The sequence below is a fragment of the Cimex lectularius genome, unplaced genomic scaffold (assembly GCF_000648675.2).
Source record: "Cimex lectularius strain Harlan isolate CLEC.00 unplaced genomic scaffold, Clec_2.1 scaffold69, whole genome shotgun sequence".
NCBI lineage: Eukaryota > Metazoa > Arthropoda > Insecta > Hemiptera > Cimicidae > Cimex > Cimex lectularius.
In genome coordinates, this window is record NW_019392630.1 from 1,208,631 (window position 1) to 1,223,970 (window position 15,340).

Genomic DNA, 15,340 nt, shown 5'->3' on the forward strand with positions numbered 1-15,340 from the left:
AAAATATCCAGTTAATAGTGCGATTGAAGTCAGATTAGAGCAAATTAAAATGTATATGCTTTGCAGCGATTCAAAATATGCAAATTAGCTGAATTATTATTTTATCAATTACATTATCTCAGTAATGAACAAAAAAAGTTTAATTTGAATAAAATCACAAGAGCGTTTGATTCTTAAGAATTTTTTTTATTATGTGTTTTTGTTCTGAACCATGGAAGGTTGTCTGGAACATTGCGGTTCACACAACTGTTTTTTCAGATTTAGCAGGCTCTCTGTGACCGGGCCCTTCTCCGTTTCCAATTTTGCCTTTTTCCGCCTTTCAGTGACCTGCTCGATGAGCTCGCGGGTGAATTGTTTCTTCCCGATCGCCATCGACAGTTTGATCTTCTCCTCAGAGATTTTTTCATCGAGTTCGAAAAGCGTTTGGATCTTTTTTTTGAGGTGTTCGTTTTTAGTTTGGGACACCATTCCCATGACATGATCTCTTAAGTGGGAAGTTAAAGGAGTTAAATAGTAAAAGTTGACTTTTAAGAATGCTCTTAATGTAATTTTGAACCTCTAGTAAGTTATTTAAGCTTGAATTACCACAGTACTTCCTATAAACCAAATTATGGGTATATAATAAGCCTATATTTTTAGCAGAACAAAAAATAGCTTAGATTAATAGCTAGTAAATTTATATTGCTGTTTAAACAATGATAGTCATACACGGAGAACACACCAGGTGCATCAACCAAAACCAAATCTTCCGGTTAGTAAACCAGCTAATCTATATAAACTATAATGTCAAATTAATGTTCGTCATTGCTTATAACCTTGATTTTTCCATGCTCTTATCGAAAAAAGGATGAAAAATCCTGCCAAGCAGGCTATTCAAAATATTCGCCAATCTTTAGGAGGTGTCCCCACAGCTTACTATACTATTGGAGCTTTTTTGGTGGACTAAAAACTTAAAGCCATTCTTCAATCTCATCTCCTAAAGAGAGACCCAATGGTCTAAGATAGAACAAATTTTTTGTGCGTTCTTATTTAAATTCTACCTACCAAAGTGGGTTTCCCACTTGCTGGTTACTCTTTGCCCATAAAATAATTACCACTTTAATAGGCAAAATATAATTTATAGAATTTGGACCACTTGTGAAGATATAACCTAGTAACCTGCCTAGAATAAACTAACCTAATATTAGTTTTTGATTTATTTATTTTTTGTAGTGGTACTTTTATCAATATTCCGCCAACGACCCAAGTCACATACGCAACTCGAAGAGCAATGGGGATGCTATTTCACCATCAGCCCCTCCCCTTTCACTCTAATAAATACACTCATACAAAACACAGAAACACAAACTACAAAAATATTTGTTATTGTTGACACATTTATTAATAGGCTAATCAGGTCTCCATTGAGGTGATTACATACTACATTTTTTAAGGTCTAGAAACGGTTCTCTCATAAGTGCATAAATTTTCTTACTATGCCAACAGAATTCAATACAAATATAGAAATACGTTTTGTATCAAAATATCAATGATTGGTGAGTGTTGATAAAGAAGAAAAAAATGAATATTCATTTAGGTATTTTTGTCATTATTGTAATACACACCTAATATTTTTAATGGTTTATATTCAATAGGTGTTTTATATTACAACTGTTATTTTGGCTTTTCTGCTATTAAAAACTCCCCATTACAATAAAAACAATGATTGATTGATAAATGTTGTTTCACATTTATATTTTTATGTAGGTAGGCGTCAGTTGCCCCTAATGGTTTAAACGTTGACACAGCACTCATCACACTATGGTAAAAATATATGTGTGGTGATTACAAGAAACTATGGTAAAAATATAGCGGCCTTGCATTCGAACCTGACATACTTACAGAGGTTTTTTTTTTTTCAAAAACACCAGCACCCTGAGGGTTCATATAATCTCGTAGTTGAAATACCCTCGTAAAAAAAGTATATACAGTATTTTTATATATTCTTAAATTATGGCAAAGGATACAGGAAAAGATAGTTGTTCAATTGTTTTGGGTATACTGAAGCAAGGAGGTCAACAAACATTGATATCGTTCCACTTTTTATAAGATTTTCATAATATTTTTGAATTTCTTTTTTAAACTGTTTCTTGGTCTATATGAAAAAGTTACAAATTAGGAAAATTAATTATTAAATAAAATTATATAGAGAATTGTTTTAAAATAGCAATATATTAAATTGTACATTCACAACAGTTATTATAAAAGAAAAAGTTAGTTACTATAGTCAATTGATGTTTTTGTGTTACTACTTAAGTATTAATTTTAAAAAAATCATCCAAATCAAATATCCAAATTTGTTCGAAATGAAGAAGTGTACCACAAGGTGATATCCTAGGCTCCATACTGTACTTGTTGTATACAAGTTACCTCCCAGATGGAAAATCTTACCATCACATCAGCTGATGATGACACAGCTGCCCTCATAGTGGGAAAAAGCATCAGTACGACTCATGTTTAACTATCAATAATTTGAGAATATAAAACCACATTTCAGGGTTCAATTATCAAAAAGTACAATTTCTAAAGTGGGATAGGACGTATAACAGATTAACCCTGTAATTTGGTCATTATTTATCATTTCGGTAATCAATTAGGTGATTTCAGTATGCTGGTAGGCAATTTTATTGAGCCAGTCCTGTCAGTGCTCCGATGCTGTGCAAAATGCTGGCGGAACCCTCAACCTTTAACTTGGTGGGATGCTGGCGGAACCCTCAACCTTTAACTTGGTGGGATGCTGGCGACATTAAGGCTCTTACCCGGCAGAGAAAACATGTGCCAGTTTGCAGCATTGCAGTGACCGCATAGTGTAGTAATCTGAACAGTTTCACCTTTTCTGGACAGCTCTGGTGCTACCACAAACAGTAGACATATACATATCTCTTTCCTGCTGTCATCTGCACGGAATAGAACATATCAAAGCAGAGGCCTTTTGCTATTCTCCCTGGTTTGGTCTGTCAGATAATTGCAATTGTCAGTGGTGGATTTGTATGGATTTCTTTAGAAACTGACCAAAAAGTTAGACAATAAGATGAATTATTCTTATTTGTTCCAAACAAGGTTGGTGTACTACAAGCATCCGAGGCCCCTCACCTTATACAAGTTACCTATCATAGATGAAACATATAACCATCATAATATTTGCTGATGACAGAGTTGCCCTTTCAGTTGGAAAAGGCAAATATACAACTCAGATTTATCTAACAAAATTTGAGAATAAAAAATCTCATTTCTGCGGTCAAATCTTAAAAAAAATATGATTTAAAAAAGTGGGAAAGAATGGCAAACAAATTAAGCTTGTAATTTGGTCCTTACTGACCATTTTGGACTGCCTGTTCTTGCTGAGGTGTTATGTCAGATGAAATCATCAATATGGTGGGTTTGTACAAATATCTGTTAAAATTTACTAAAAAAATTATACCAAGTTAGATAACAAGGCAAATATTCCGATTTGTCCTCACTTGTCTGGTCTGTCCGACGAGCTTTGACATTTAGTTGTGCCAACTCACACTGACGATGGCGAGAAGCCGAAACGCGTCTGACTTACTAGAAGCAACGAAGATGGGCAGACCATCAAGATCGGTACGAACAAAGTACACATCCACCCCCTCAATCACACAGAAATTTTACAAACTACGCCCGATACTTGCATGGAGTTCTGTGTTCACGCATCCCCAACGTTTTTCGCATTCGGAGCATATGTCGCAAGAAGATTCCGTGAACAATTTTTTGTCTTTCAACACTCCTTCGTACAAATCGTCGTCACCGTCCTCTTCGAATTCATCGTCGTTGAAATACATGGCCTAGTAATTTGCTGAAATGCTTTTATTGTTTATTATTTAAAAATAAAAACTAATTCGTCAATCACATATGGCGGTCTTCACATTATAGCTGTTTATTTTTTACGATACATTTTGATTTTATTATCCACAAATCTTTGCACAGGATTTCATTACTCATGAGTGGTCGCCAGTGGTTACACTCTTACAACTCTCACTAGATGTGAAATGGAATTGGCCTCGGGGTTTTAGACGTCTCGGAGGATTTTTAGGAAAGGGTTAGGGATGAAAGGTGTTGGATTAGGGATTGAGACGAAGACACAGGTTATCATGGAACGTCTCTATTGACTTCTGGCAATTTCGATGACAAATGGGATTCGAGAACTGCGTGGATAGTTAGGAGTATGAAGAAGGGAGTCTGAGTGATGGTTCGAAGTATTTGTACTCTTTGGAGGTTGAACCGCACAGTTCAATAACGTACTTGTATCTTGATGCCGAGATTTGGCCATCCTTGTAGGTAATTGTTTTTTTCTATTTCATTAGGTCAGTTAAATTGACTCGATCCTGCTTTTAAGAAGTAGTAGATCAATGATTTTCATTGCTGCAGTTTTTTCTTGAATCATCTAGGTACCCTTGGTTTTATAGATCTGTTGCTACGCATTCTAAGATAATAAGGGTGGCAGTTACTCCTCAATCTACAAATGGAGTCATCGTTGAATATATTCAAGATGTTGTTTTCCTTCCGTTTGAAGATTTTACATGCATTCACCGATGATTTTTTTGTCGCTGCTTTTAAGAATTTCCATGGTGCAAGCATTGATGTCATGCATTTATTCTTTTTCCAGGGTCTCTTGTATCCTTAGTTATGCCTGTCAAGGAGTATCGGTGGCCGCAATGGTTAAGGTGTTGTTACGGCGCACAGCACTAAGCTCCGAGGACGAATACTTACAAATGTGCTTTTTCAAAAAAACTGACACCCCGAGAGTTGATAAGATGCCTGCTGTTGCGAGCTCTTGTGAAAAAATTGGTTATGCCAGAAGTTGCTTCGAATTTGAAGATAAGTGGCAGTTTCTTCTTCATGATTAATCTACAAATGGGGTCATTGCTGAACATGGCTATACTCTGAAGGTGGCTTGTGAGATGTCAGTGACCTGTACAAAGCCCTTAGTCATCAATCTCCTCAGTTTTACCCTATTTAATCGTAACTGGTTGCTAGTTAGGATTCTTTAATGTCTAGAGTTGTCCTTTCGCAAGTTTGTTTTATGTGGATATCATTGATCGTCATTGGCTATCCATTCGTGTATCATATTAAGGACCCTTCCTGAAACCAAGCTACCTTTTTTCCATCATATCCATCTGGTAGTCGGAGGGTCCTGGCTTTGGTAATGTCGTTTCATTGGCAGTGGGCAATGTGTCGTCAAAAGCTCCTCCTAACTAATGAAGCAGATAGAGCAGTTGTGTTAATTTTTTAAAATCTGACTTCTATATAAAATGATATTCGACGATTCGACAATCTTGTTTCTTTACTTACATTCTTCGTCACAAAGGAATCACAGGTGAGTCAAACCTGAACGCAACTAACGCTTTATACTGTGAAGGGTCCGAAACTGGCTCACCCTGTATACGTGTGCATTGTTTCGGTACCTAATGATATCCAGGTAAGATGAAAATTGTGTATAGACTAGAGAAAATGGACTATTGATTTTTGACCCAGGTAACTTGCAGGCCTGATCAACCTCTATTGCAAATAATATTATTACTGCAATGCAGTCGGAACTACAAAAATGAGGTTCATACTTACTTTAATTCTGGGTTTTTAGTGGCCTGAGGAGAAGTCACTAATTTGTTTCCGCTGTTGAAAATCAGAAAACATTTTCCCGGTTTTCTGGCACATAAATGCTCGTTACTTGTTTTGGGTGGTTAGAAACAAAATTACCAAGCAAACAGAGCTAATAGAGAAACTTGTTGAGAAAGTAATAGAGAGCACTCTTGCTAGCTAAGACAGAGAAAAATGACCCCAAGAATGGGGAACAAAATAGTTCTTTTGTTTACTAAACAATTATAATAGAGAATGAGGTTATGACAGAACTTTGTTCGTGTAGGGACTTGTGAACGAAACTTTTACAAATTCATAATTATATTTTACTCATAAATTTTGATTTAAATTGAACTTTACAAAACAACTGTAGTTTGGTCTTGTGTTTTCACTTGTGTTTCTGTGATAATAAGCCTTCTGAAAGTTCAAATTCTCATTAATTAAAGGAAGGAAATTTATTTATTGAAATCTTTTCGTAATTCCACTCTCGTATCGAGAAATCTAGTCAAGATTTGTCGGTAAAAATTTTTGAGATTTTTTCTTGAAATCTAGAAGGTGATAAACCTGTATTTTGGTCCTTTCCGATCATCATGCACTTCTTAACCTGGCTTGTTTAGTCTGACAAAAGTATTTGTGTGTATGTCGTCAACATAATTGCTGATTATGATGAATTTTCATAAACAACTATGCTATAGGATTGTTACCTCGCAGGCTAAAAAATCTCAGAACGCAGAAATTCTACTTTCTTGTTCTTTTTTTTAAGTCCAGAACATAGAACGCACCACCGAAAATGGTGGTGAAAATGCCACAACACATCATCAATTTTTCTTTTTCGTATAAAGCTTCAAAATTAGCTAAACTTTTACTAATTTAAAATGTTCTATCTTTTCAGCTGTAGTTTGGTCGGATTCTGATCATCCTGCTGGTCTCATCTATTCTTGCTGTTTTTGGTCTGTCAGATGCAATAATCAGTGGTGGGTTTGTGCGAGTTCATTGTTTATTTGGGTGAAATTTGTGTGGCTGTGTGAAGATGGCTGACCAAAACAGCGAGACTAGGCGGACCAGAATACCGGGATATACAAAAACCCCAAAACTATTCTAAATACATATCAAAAGTCCATACAATCAAAAATTTCACCAAACAAATTTTAAACATCAGCAGAAGTAGAGCCAATTTTAACGGGAACTAATGCTTTTTTCTTATGATGCGTCGAAAAATGATTCGCCTATATGTCAGGATTAGAGAATACAGAAGATTTTAAACATAATAAAATTTCTGGTTCAAAAATACTGAGTATAATAGGGAAACATGCGCTACCTTACCTACCATTAACTGTTTTATTATCATATCAGAAGGTACCGAACCGAGACAGTACATGAAAATACGAAAATAAACTGACCTTATATTGATCAGTATGTAATGGACATATGAATATGGTAGGAAACAGAGTATTTCAAAAATCGCAGGATTTTTACATTCAAAATTTTTTGAACATTAAAAATTGATTTTCTCCTTGTGATAGCTCGTTAATATCAGCCTTCAATATTATAATCTTTGTTAAAAATCATGGATAAGGCCGATTAAAAAAAATCTGTTTTTTTTTTTCGTAAAACCCCCTTCATCAGAACTTTGAAACTATTATTCATTTACAAGATTAACATATATCAACATTTATTTACATACTATACAGGGTGCTCGGCTATTCGTGTTACAAAATTTGTCAGTAGATTCTATATTCAAAATGGAAACAAAAAGTCCTAATTAACTATGGTTGACTTGACGCTTCTTTTACGATCGATGATCTTTCGTTTCCGTGTGTTAAAAAAGTAAAGTTCTTAGGGCTATGGCTGGATTGGAAGCTACAATGGAAATCCCATATAAATTATACCATCGAGAAAGCCAATAAGTATTTAGACATTCTTCGTGCAGTAACAAGTAAGAAATGGGGCGCAGATCCTTCCTCAGCACTATTATTCTACAAAGCAACTATTCGCTCGGTCATCGATTATGGTTCCATTTTTTATGGTATATTGAAACCACTAGACTCTATACAAAATAATGCCATTAGAATTTGCTTAGGGGCGCTAAACTCTACCCCAGTCGATGTCCGGCACAGGGAAGCTAATGAACCCCCGCTATCAATCAGAAGACAATGGCTAGCAGATAAATATGTCCTCAAAACCTATTCCTTACACCACCAACTCTACCAAAAAATCCACAATTTGATGATCGAAGTCCTAACATCCCCTTATTGGATTAAAAAAAAGCCCCCAATTATTAGCACCTTAGGGTGGGAATGCCCCAGGTTATTCTAATCAATTCAAGTGAATAAATATCTACCCTTATTCAATCTTGAATTCTTCTCAACAATGCAAAGATCCCGGTTAATTATTCTACCAGATTTTTCCAAATTCCCGCCCAATGAAGTAAACCAAAGATTCCGCGAACTCATCCACAAAACGTGGCCCATCGCGACTCCCATAATCACAGACGGTTCTAAAATGGATGGAAAATCGGGTGGGGCATACTATGACTCTCTCAATAATAAACATGCATCGTACCAATCGATTACCAAATGAGTCCTCCTCGTTTACTTGCGAAATGTATGCAATTCTGTTGGCTCTTGAATACGCGGAATATATTGAAGACAATCAGGTATTAATTTGTTCGGATTGTAGGAGTGCCTTATCCAGCGTCACGACCCCAAATCTTACCAAATCATATGGTACAGAATTGACCGTTAAAATTATAAATAAAATAAATGATCTCCGGTATAAAGGAAACAAATTCTATTCTTATGGGTAAGAGTCCACTGTTCATTGAAAGGAAATGAGAAAGCCGACGATTTGGCCAAGTCAGCTACCAAAAAATCAGAGATAGAAAAAGTGTTGAAAATATCCCATTACGATGTCATCAATGTTATCAAAAGTAGACCGATTGCACAGTGGCAGAATAGATATAAATCATCAAGCACTGGACAATGGTATAAATCCATCTTTCCGAAAGTCGGATGCGTTCCTTGGTTCACCAAAGAAACGTTTGAAAGGCAAGCCATTGTTACAATAGACAGACTACGGTCAAACCACTGCATCTGTAATGCATACTTACACATGATAGGAAAGAAAGACAGTGATCTGTGTACCGATGCAACCTAATAGATAATGCGGAACATATAATGTGGCATTGCAAAAAATATGATGAAGAAAGGAAGACTATGTTCGGTGAGAAAGACCAGTGCGAAATAGCAAAACCTTATAATTATAAATTCTTAATATGAACAGAAGACTTCGATGTCTATCGGGCTCTGGTCGATTTTGTCAAACGAACTCGTTGCAGCTTATAAATAATTTATAACGAACAAATAAAAAAATAAAAAAAATAATGATAACAAAAAACACGGCTGAAGACAAAATGTCAATGCAAAAAAAAAAAAAAAAAAAAAAAAAATGACCCGAATCTCAGCAGTTTCGGAGTTATTCCACTTTTCCTGATTTCTTGAGATTTCACGACCTTTCTTCATGAACAATGATAAATCCGAAACTAAAAGGTTTTGGACAAATCTGTTGATACCATTGAAAACTACGTTAAATTTCCAATAAGGAGTGATCAATATTAAACTTGTAAACGCTCGTGAAATAAGCGTTTTAGTAGCCAGAACTTTGAAAAATAATTTTTTTTTCAAAGTTTTGGTTACTAAAACGCAAGAAAACCTTTAAGTTTTGAGTAATTATTTTTTATTTGAAACTGCTGAGAATCGTACCATATTTAATTAGGACTTTTTGGTTTCATTTTGATTATGGAATCTACTGGCAAAGTTTGTAACACGAGTAGCCGAACACCCTGTATTTTTCTTTATTTACAACTTCTATTAGCTGTCTTATGTTTTGTTCGTTTCCTTCGATTATCGTCTTGATTTCATTTGCAAGTTCCGTAAGTTTCTTTTTTTCCCTTTCATGTTGGTCATTTAGTGATTATATGCAGAACCGATAACGACACCCCACAGTTTGGACAGAAGTTTGCTAGATGAGCACATTCGAAGTCTAGCCAGTAGTCTTTCCTTTCTTATGTTGCTCCTGCATGGTCATACATCACATTATTACACTCATGTAGCCATTTTTCCCATAAACTTTGTTGTAAGTGCTTTTATGTCTCCTTATCTGGAGTGTGGTCATTTATGGTCTGTCCCTTGAATGATTGATTCGTTGTTAAGTTAGTCCGGCACAAGTATTTAAACTCCCAAAACGAACGAAGAGTTCTAGACTTCCAGTCAAGCCCGCCGACTCGGCCTGGGCGAAGCATCGAATAAGTCCGGGCCGCCGTCGAGAGAAAGCGCCTCCTCCTCACCGAGCCACGTTCTCTTCTGCAACAACTTTTGCCGCTTCGAGGACCCACGTCTCACTCAGTTTGTGCTCAACCTCCGACCCGTCTTCTTCTGTCCGCGTCACTCAGTGATACCGGCTCCGTTCTCGCTTTTGTCAACACAGTGAACGATTTTTCCGTTTTCTTTTTGGATTCTTACATGACAACACTTTTTGGATTATTCCCACTTCACAGGTATTTTGTGAGATCGAGTTAAATTATTTTTCTACTTAAAAAATAAAAAATCTAATTGCTTCATGACACTGAAGAAATAGAACTAATAAAAATGTATTCTGTGTTTTCGGACAGTTTTTTATGGATCAGAATTATCAAAAATTATGCCTCGTTCGTTGATTCAACCAACATAGAAATACCATGCTAAACTTTATATGTTTAAATTTTAATTAATTGTTATTATCAGTGAAACAAAAGTAGTAAATACTGTTATATTTGAGGTATAGTCCTTTGTTTTTATTTTTGCGATTGTCCGGGCCCGGGTGGTTTTAAAATCGTAGATAATCTTGTGTTTATACCTTTGTTTACTGTGATAGTCAGGCTTCTGAATGTTCCAACTGTCAGTTAATTAAAGGAATGAAATAATTTATTGTGATAATTTCGTAATTTCCCTGTTATATCAAGAAATCTAGTCAAGATTTATCGGTAAAAAAAATTCGGGATTTTTTCTTGAAGCCTGCAAAGTCAACAACCTGTAGTTTGGTGGTTTCCGATCATCTTGCACTTCTTATCCTGGCTTTTTTGGTCTGATGCGTATCGGCTACTCGACATCTTCAGTGCAATAGATTTGCGTAAATAACTATGGTCCATGAACCCGCAGGCTCGAAGAAAAAAATCCCAGAACGAATAATTCTTTTTTTCTTGTTCGGCTGTTTTGACCCAGATCACAGAATCCACCAGAAATCGCTGCCCCAACGCGTTTAAAAGAGTCAACAATTTTGCTTTTTCCTGCAAAGCTTCAAAAATAGCTAAACTTATAAGTAGATTAAGCTGTACCATCTTTTAAGTTATAGTTTGGTCGATTCCGATCATCCTAGTCTAACCTATCTTGCTGTTTTGATTCAGGGCCCAGAAAAACCAACAGAGGATACGGCAAAGATTTGAAAAATGTCTATTATTGCTGTTTTGGTCTAGAACTAAGGACATCCTAAAGCTGGACAATTCTGTGAATGGTTTAACGGGTAGGAAAAATTTTGCCTGTTTTTTCTAAAGTTTTTTAAAGCATGCCTTTCTAAGCCTAACTTAACCAAGTCTGACATAGCCCGTTCTCCCAGTTTTGGTCCAGCACCAGAAGTCTTACAGCTGAAAATGACAACTTGCCAAATAAAAAACAACAAAAGTTTAAATAAGCTAAACTTTTAACTAACTTAAGCTGTACCAACATTTAAACTATTGTTGGATCTATTCCGGTTCTGCTGTTTTGGTCCAAAGCCTAAAAAACTGGAACTGGAAACGACAAAACTACAACTAAACAGATTAATTAGTTGGCTTAAGTTAGCCAAGAAATAGTCTAGCTTACAATAGCAATATCAATTTCACAATTTTTTAAAATATATTTTCGAAATTCATTATTTCGAATATAAACAAGTGATCTTTAAACATTGCCTCAGCTCCATTCCCTTGGTTATTGCATAAGGTTTCTTACAGGGATTCCTGAAAAATAATTCCAATCTAGGTCTCTTCCGGAAGGTGTTTCTAAAGGGGTTGGCAAACGGAGCGGAAATATGTACCTACGAGGACCGCCTAGTGATCTTCTAAAAGCGTGGACCTGCAATTTGAATTAATTATGAGTTCGGAGCAGGAGAGAAAAAAGTTCAGTTAGAAGTCTCAAGGGTACGCGCGAGATTCCCTCTTCTCTTTAAAAAAATATATAAACAACATAAATTAATCTTACTGCTTGGAAAAATACTCCGTTTCTAGACTGTTTAAAAACATCTTTGTGAAAAGATTTAAAAAAATTTAGATATAAGATAAAACCAAAATAAATTGAAGAGCAAACTTAAAAATATAATTTTTTGTGAGATCTTACTTGACTGATCTCTACAGCCCGTATAAATAATATGATGTCCTAATTCAAGTAAAGCTTGCCTTGCTGTTTTAAGTTTTGTCTGATAAGATTCTGTTAAAAGATGATATCTTTAATTTTTTTTTTACTTCAGAAGCTTCCTCAGACCATCGAGCTTTTGTTTAAACTAACAACTCCGCCTTACTGTCTGTAATGAAGTTTAGCCTGATTATGGATTTTTTAAGGAACAGGCCAGAATTGTTCTTGTTTTCTTTTTTATTTTGGCATTTTACCATTTTTAGCGTTGGGTTGTCTGGGTGCTGGCCCAAAAAAGTGAAGATACGACAGACAGTTGATCGGAAACGACCAAACCACAGATGAAAAGTTCACTTACTTAAAAAGTTTTTCAGAGATGATTTCAACATTATTATGGAACAGATCAAAATTGTTCTTGCTTTTTTTTCTATTTTCGGCATTTTAAAATCTGGGTTTTCGGGTTTCTGTGGCAAAATAAGGAGAATAGGCCAGACTAGATTGATCAGAAACGTCCAAAATACCAGTTTCATTAAATTTTTTAGTTTAGTTTTTCTAGTAAAAGGCAAAAGTACTGTTCTTCTCTTCTATACTGAATTATCTTGTACAGTTTAGCTTAAATTAATCGTGAAATTTTAGCTCATCTCGAACATTTTATGACAAAAGGCAAAATTACTGTTCTGATAGACATGTTTTGGCAATTTTCCATGTCCAGCAGCGGATTTTCTTGATGTTTGACCAAATCCGAGATACAAAGATAGGCCAGACTAATTGATTGGAAACGGCCAAAGTAAAGGTTAAAGTATAGATTGGCTTAACTTAATCAAGGAAGAGTTTAACTTATTTTAAGGAAAAAGGCAAACATCTCGTAGAACATTTTCGTCATTTTCTCATCTTCAGCGGTAGGTTCTTTGGGAGCTGGACCAAAACAAGTACGAATAGGCCAGACGAGTTTGATTAAAAATGACCAAACTTTAGATTAAAACGCAGTTCAGCTTAAGTTAGTTAAGAGTTTAGCATATTTAAGTTTTACAGGAAAAGTTAAAAGTTTTGTCTTTTTTGGACGTTATGCGGCAGCATTTTCAGAGGTGGATTCTATGTTCTGGACCAAAACAGCCGAACAAGAAAGAGAAATTTCTAGAAAATTATGTTTATCTCGAAGTTTTTATGGCCAAAAGGCAAAAATTTATTGACTTATGATTTTCGACATTTCTTTATCTTCAAGCAATGCAAAATAGTTTGGCTCATATTAATCAAAAAAGATTTTAAAATCTAGACGACTTTATGGAAGAAGGCAAAATTAATGTTGTTTTTTGAACATGTTGAAGAAATTGAACCATCGAGACGAAGCCTACTAAACAATTTAAACAAACAACAAGTTAAATAAAAAAAAATATAAATTTAGTTTTTAGGTAAATGTTGAGATCACCACACAAAACAATCAGTTTATCAGTCAGAGACTCCACCACCCATGGCATCATAAAATGGCTGCCTTTAGATCAATGCTACCTAGGGTATTGACAGTGCCAATGGAGGAAAAAGTCTTTAAACAAGAAAAATCAACCATTAAACAAATTTCAAAAAAGAATGGCTACAAAGAAAAGATGGTTGATAGCTTGAGGATGACTGCAAAGCAGTTGAAAAACTTTCCATGAAATCAAAATAAACAGTGCTGGAACTAAAAGAAGTTTTCTTCAAACACAGATCTTGCTGTACAAGCAAATTTTTAGGTATGGTTGATGTTGCTCCGATTTTTAGGTGTAACCGAGTAGATAAATGAGAAAATCGTCCAGATGTTACAAAATAAGATACTCAGGATAAAATCTTCGAACGTCCTGGCACCTGCACAGTAGTGACGGCATTAAGGGTATACTGAAAAGTGAGCAGAAAAAAAGTCTTAAGACATGGCAGTGAATATGATCGATAAGATAATAAGTAGCTAAATGAATACATTACACCTAGTTGTTATTCTTACTGGTGTTGTTGAAAAGCTGAAGTTAAAAGTTTGTTTCTTTCCATGTTTGTCGATTTCTTCCTTAAGTATTCAGAACAACCTTTAACACTGGTTCTTCATCTTTACTGAGTTTTTCCAGTTTGGAAATGTTTAAAAATTTACAAATTGCGATAACGTTGAAAGGACAGGTGATGGGTAAACAGACTCAAAGAGGAAACTGGATTTGCGGGGGAGGGCAAAGGGCGGCCGTTTAGATTCGTGGCGGTCACCCCGAGGCTATCAACGTTTGAGTTAGGAGGGTGTCGAAAGGTCGTCCCGAATCGCGTCACGTCATCGACTCCGATTCAACCGTGTCCATTCGGCACAAAAGGGCGGCGCGGTTTCGTAAATAACGCCCTCAGGAGTTCATATCCAAGATTGGATGGTGGGTCTCACCATGAGAGCTCTATTCGCAAAAAAAGACCCAGCGGGATCGGTGTGCCCTATTTAGCAGTTTTCCCTCAGGAATCATCGTTCTGTCATCTGGCCTCATCTCCTCCCTCTATTCATCACGCTTTTTTAATAACGGCGTCAATCCCAAAGGTGTATCCCATTTGATTTATCGGCGTTATTATTCAAAACTGAAGCCGTGGGCCCCTCGATGAGCGAATGGCGGCGGATCGGTCTATCATTTTCTATCCGAATTGGGAGGTTGTCCGGACCCGTACAAACAGAAGCCCGGCCGAATGTATAAAAATCACCTTTTCCCTGTGATTAACATTCTGTTAATACAAGCAAAGATAATAACATCCTCGTGGTTTATCGACTCTCGTGTTGAGGATTAAAGTCAACACGGGATTCAGGCATACATAGAAATATATTTATCTTAATTATTGTTTATCGTACCCACAGGCGCAGACCAGAAACACACCCACACGAGGTATCAATTTATCGTGCAAAACTAGAACGCATACAACCTTTAAATTATAACTGAATTGTAACGCTGAACTAGTTCTGAGGTTAAACGGCAGTAAATCTTTAATAATGACGTTTAAAAGAAAATAATAACATAATAACTTACGCCTACTGTGTACATTTGGAGTGTACAATGGGATACCATAAAGAAAAAAACACAAAAAGCTCGCTAAAGGAATTCGGAAGTTAATTATTTACATATTTGAAATATTTTTGTAAACAATCACGACGTTCAAAATAATTTTCAATTAATTAATCTTTAAGTAAGGTATTGGTTGAGATAAAAAAGTCAGTGTCACGAGCGGGATTCGAACCCACGACCTTCGGCGACTTCACGATAGCTCAAGTGGTAGAGCAGCGGCGTATCAAGCCGAAGGTCGTGGGT

At 35.9% G+C, this 15,340-nt stretch overlaps 3 protein-coding genes across 5 annotated transcripts in view; 2 read left to right on the top strand and 1 right to left on the bottom strand.

The window, feature by feature from the left end:
- Positions 1-169: 169 nt before the first annotated feature.
- On the bottom strand, positions 170-3,964 carry LOC106670379. The gene is made up of 3 exons (XM_014400656.2): positions 3,690-3,964; positions 2,007-2,134; positions 170-484 (listed from the first exon to the last, which is right to left on the bottom strand). The coding sequence occupies exons 1-3, from the start codon at positions 3,837-3,839 to the stop codon at positions 190-192; spliced, it is 573 nt and encodes a 190-aa protein (XP_014256142.1). The 5' UTR covers positions 3,840-3,964; the 3' UTR covers positions 170-189.
- A 1,345-nt stretch (positions 3,965-5,309) lies between these two features.
- Positions 5,310-8,790, top strand: LOC112127047. Its single transcript, XM_024227319.1, has 3 exons — positions 5,310-5,374; positions 7,704-7,943; positions 8,415-8,790. Exons 1-3 carry the CDS (start codon positions 5,310-5,312, stop codon positions 8,788-8,790), a joined length of 681 nt encoding a protein of 226 aa, XP_024083087.1.
- A 1,238-nt stretch (positions 8,791-10,028) lies between these two features.
- LOC106670380 (cadherin-99C) overlaps positions 10,029-15,340 on the top strand; it is a 401,762-nt gene continuing 396,450 nt past the window's right edge. For all 3 annotated transcript variants that reach the window (XM_024227116.1, XM_014400658.2, XM_024227175.1), the window contains exon 1: positions 10,029-10,189. The gene's annotated coding sequence lies outside the window, so the exon portion shown is untranslated. The remainder of the gene's footprint in view (positions 10,190-15,340) is intronic.

Coding starts and splice junctions, on each gene's coding strand:
- LOC112127047 (XM_024227319.1), top strand. CDS start 5,310: ATGATATTCGACGATTCGACAATCTTGTTTCTTTACTTACATTCTTCG. Junction 5,375..7,703: donor TCGTCACAAAGGAATCACAG/GTGAGTCAAACC, acceptor TAATGCCATTAG/AATTTGCTTAGGGGCGCTAA. Junction 7,944..8,414: donor GGGTGGGAATGCCCCAGGTT/ATTCTAATCAAT, acceptor TCCGGTATAAAG/GAAACAAATTCTATTCTTAT.
- LOC106670379 (XM_014400656.2), bottom strand. CDS start 3,839: ATGTATTTCAACGACGATGAATTCGAAGAGGACGGTGACGACGATTTG. Junction 2,135..3,689: donor GCGTGAACACAGAACTCCAT/GCAAGTATCGGG, acceptor TTTTTCATATAG/ACCAAGAAACAGTTTAAAAA. Junction 485..2,006: donor TTGAACAACTATCTTTTCCT/GTATCCTTTGCC, acceptor TTCCCACTTAAG/AGATCATGTCATGGGAATGG.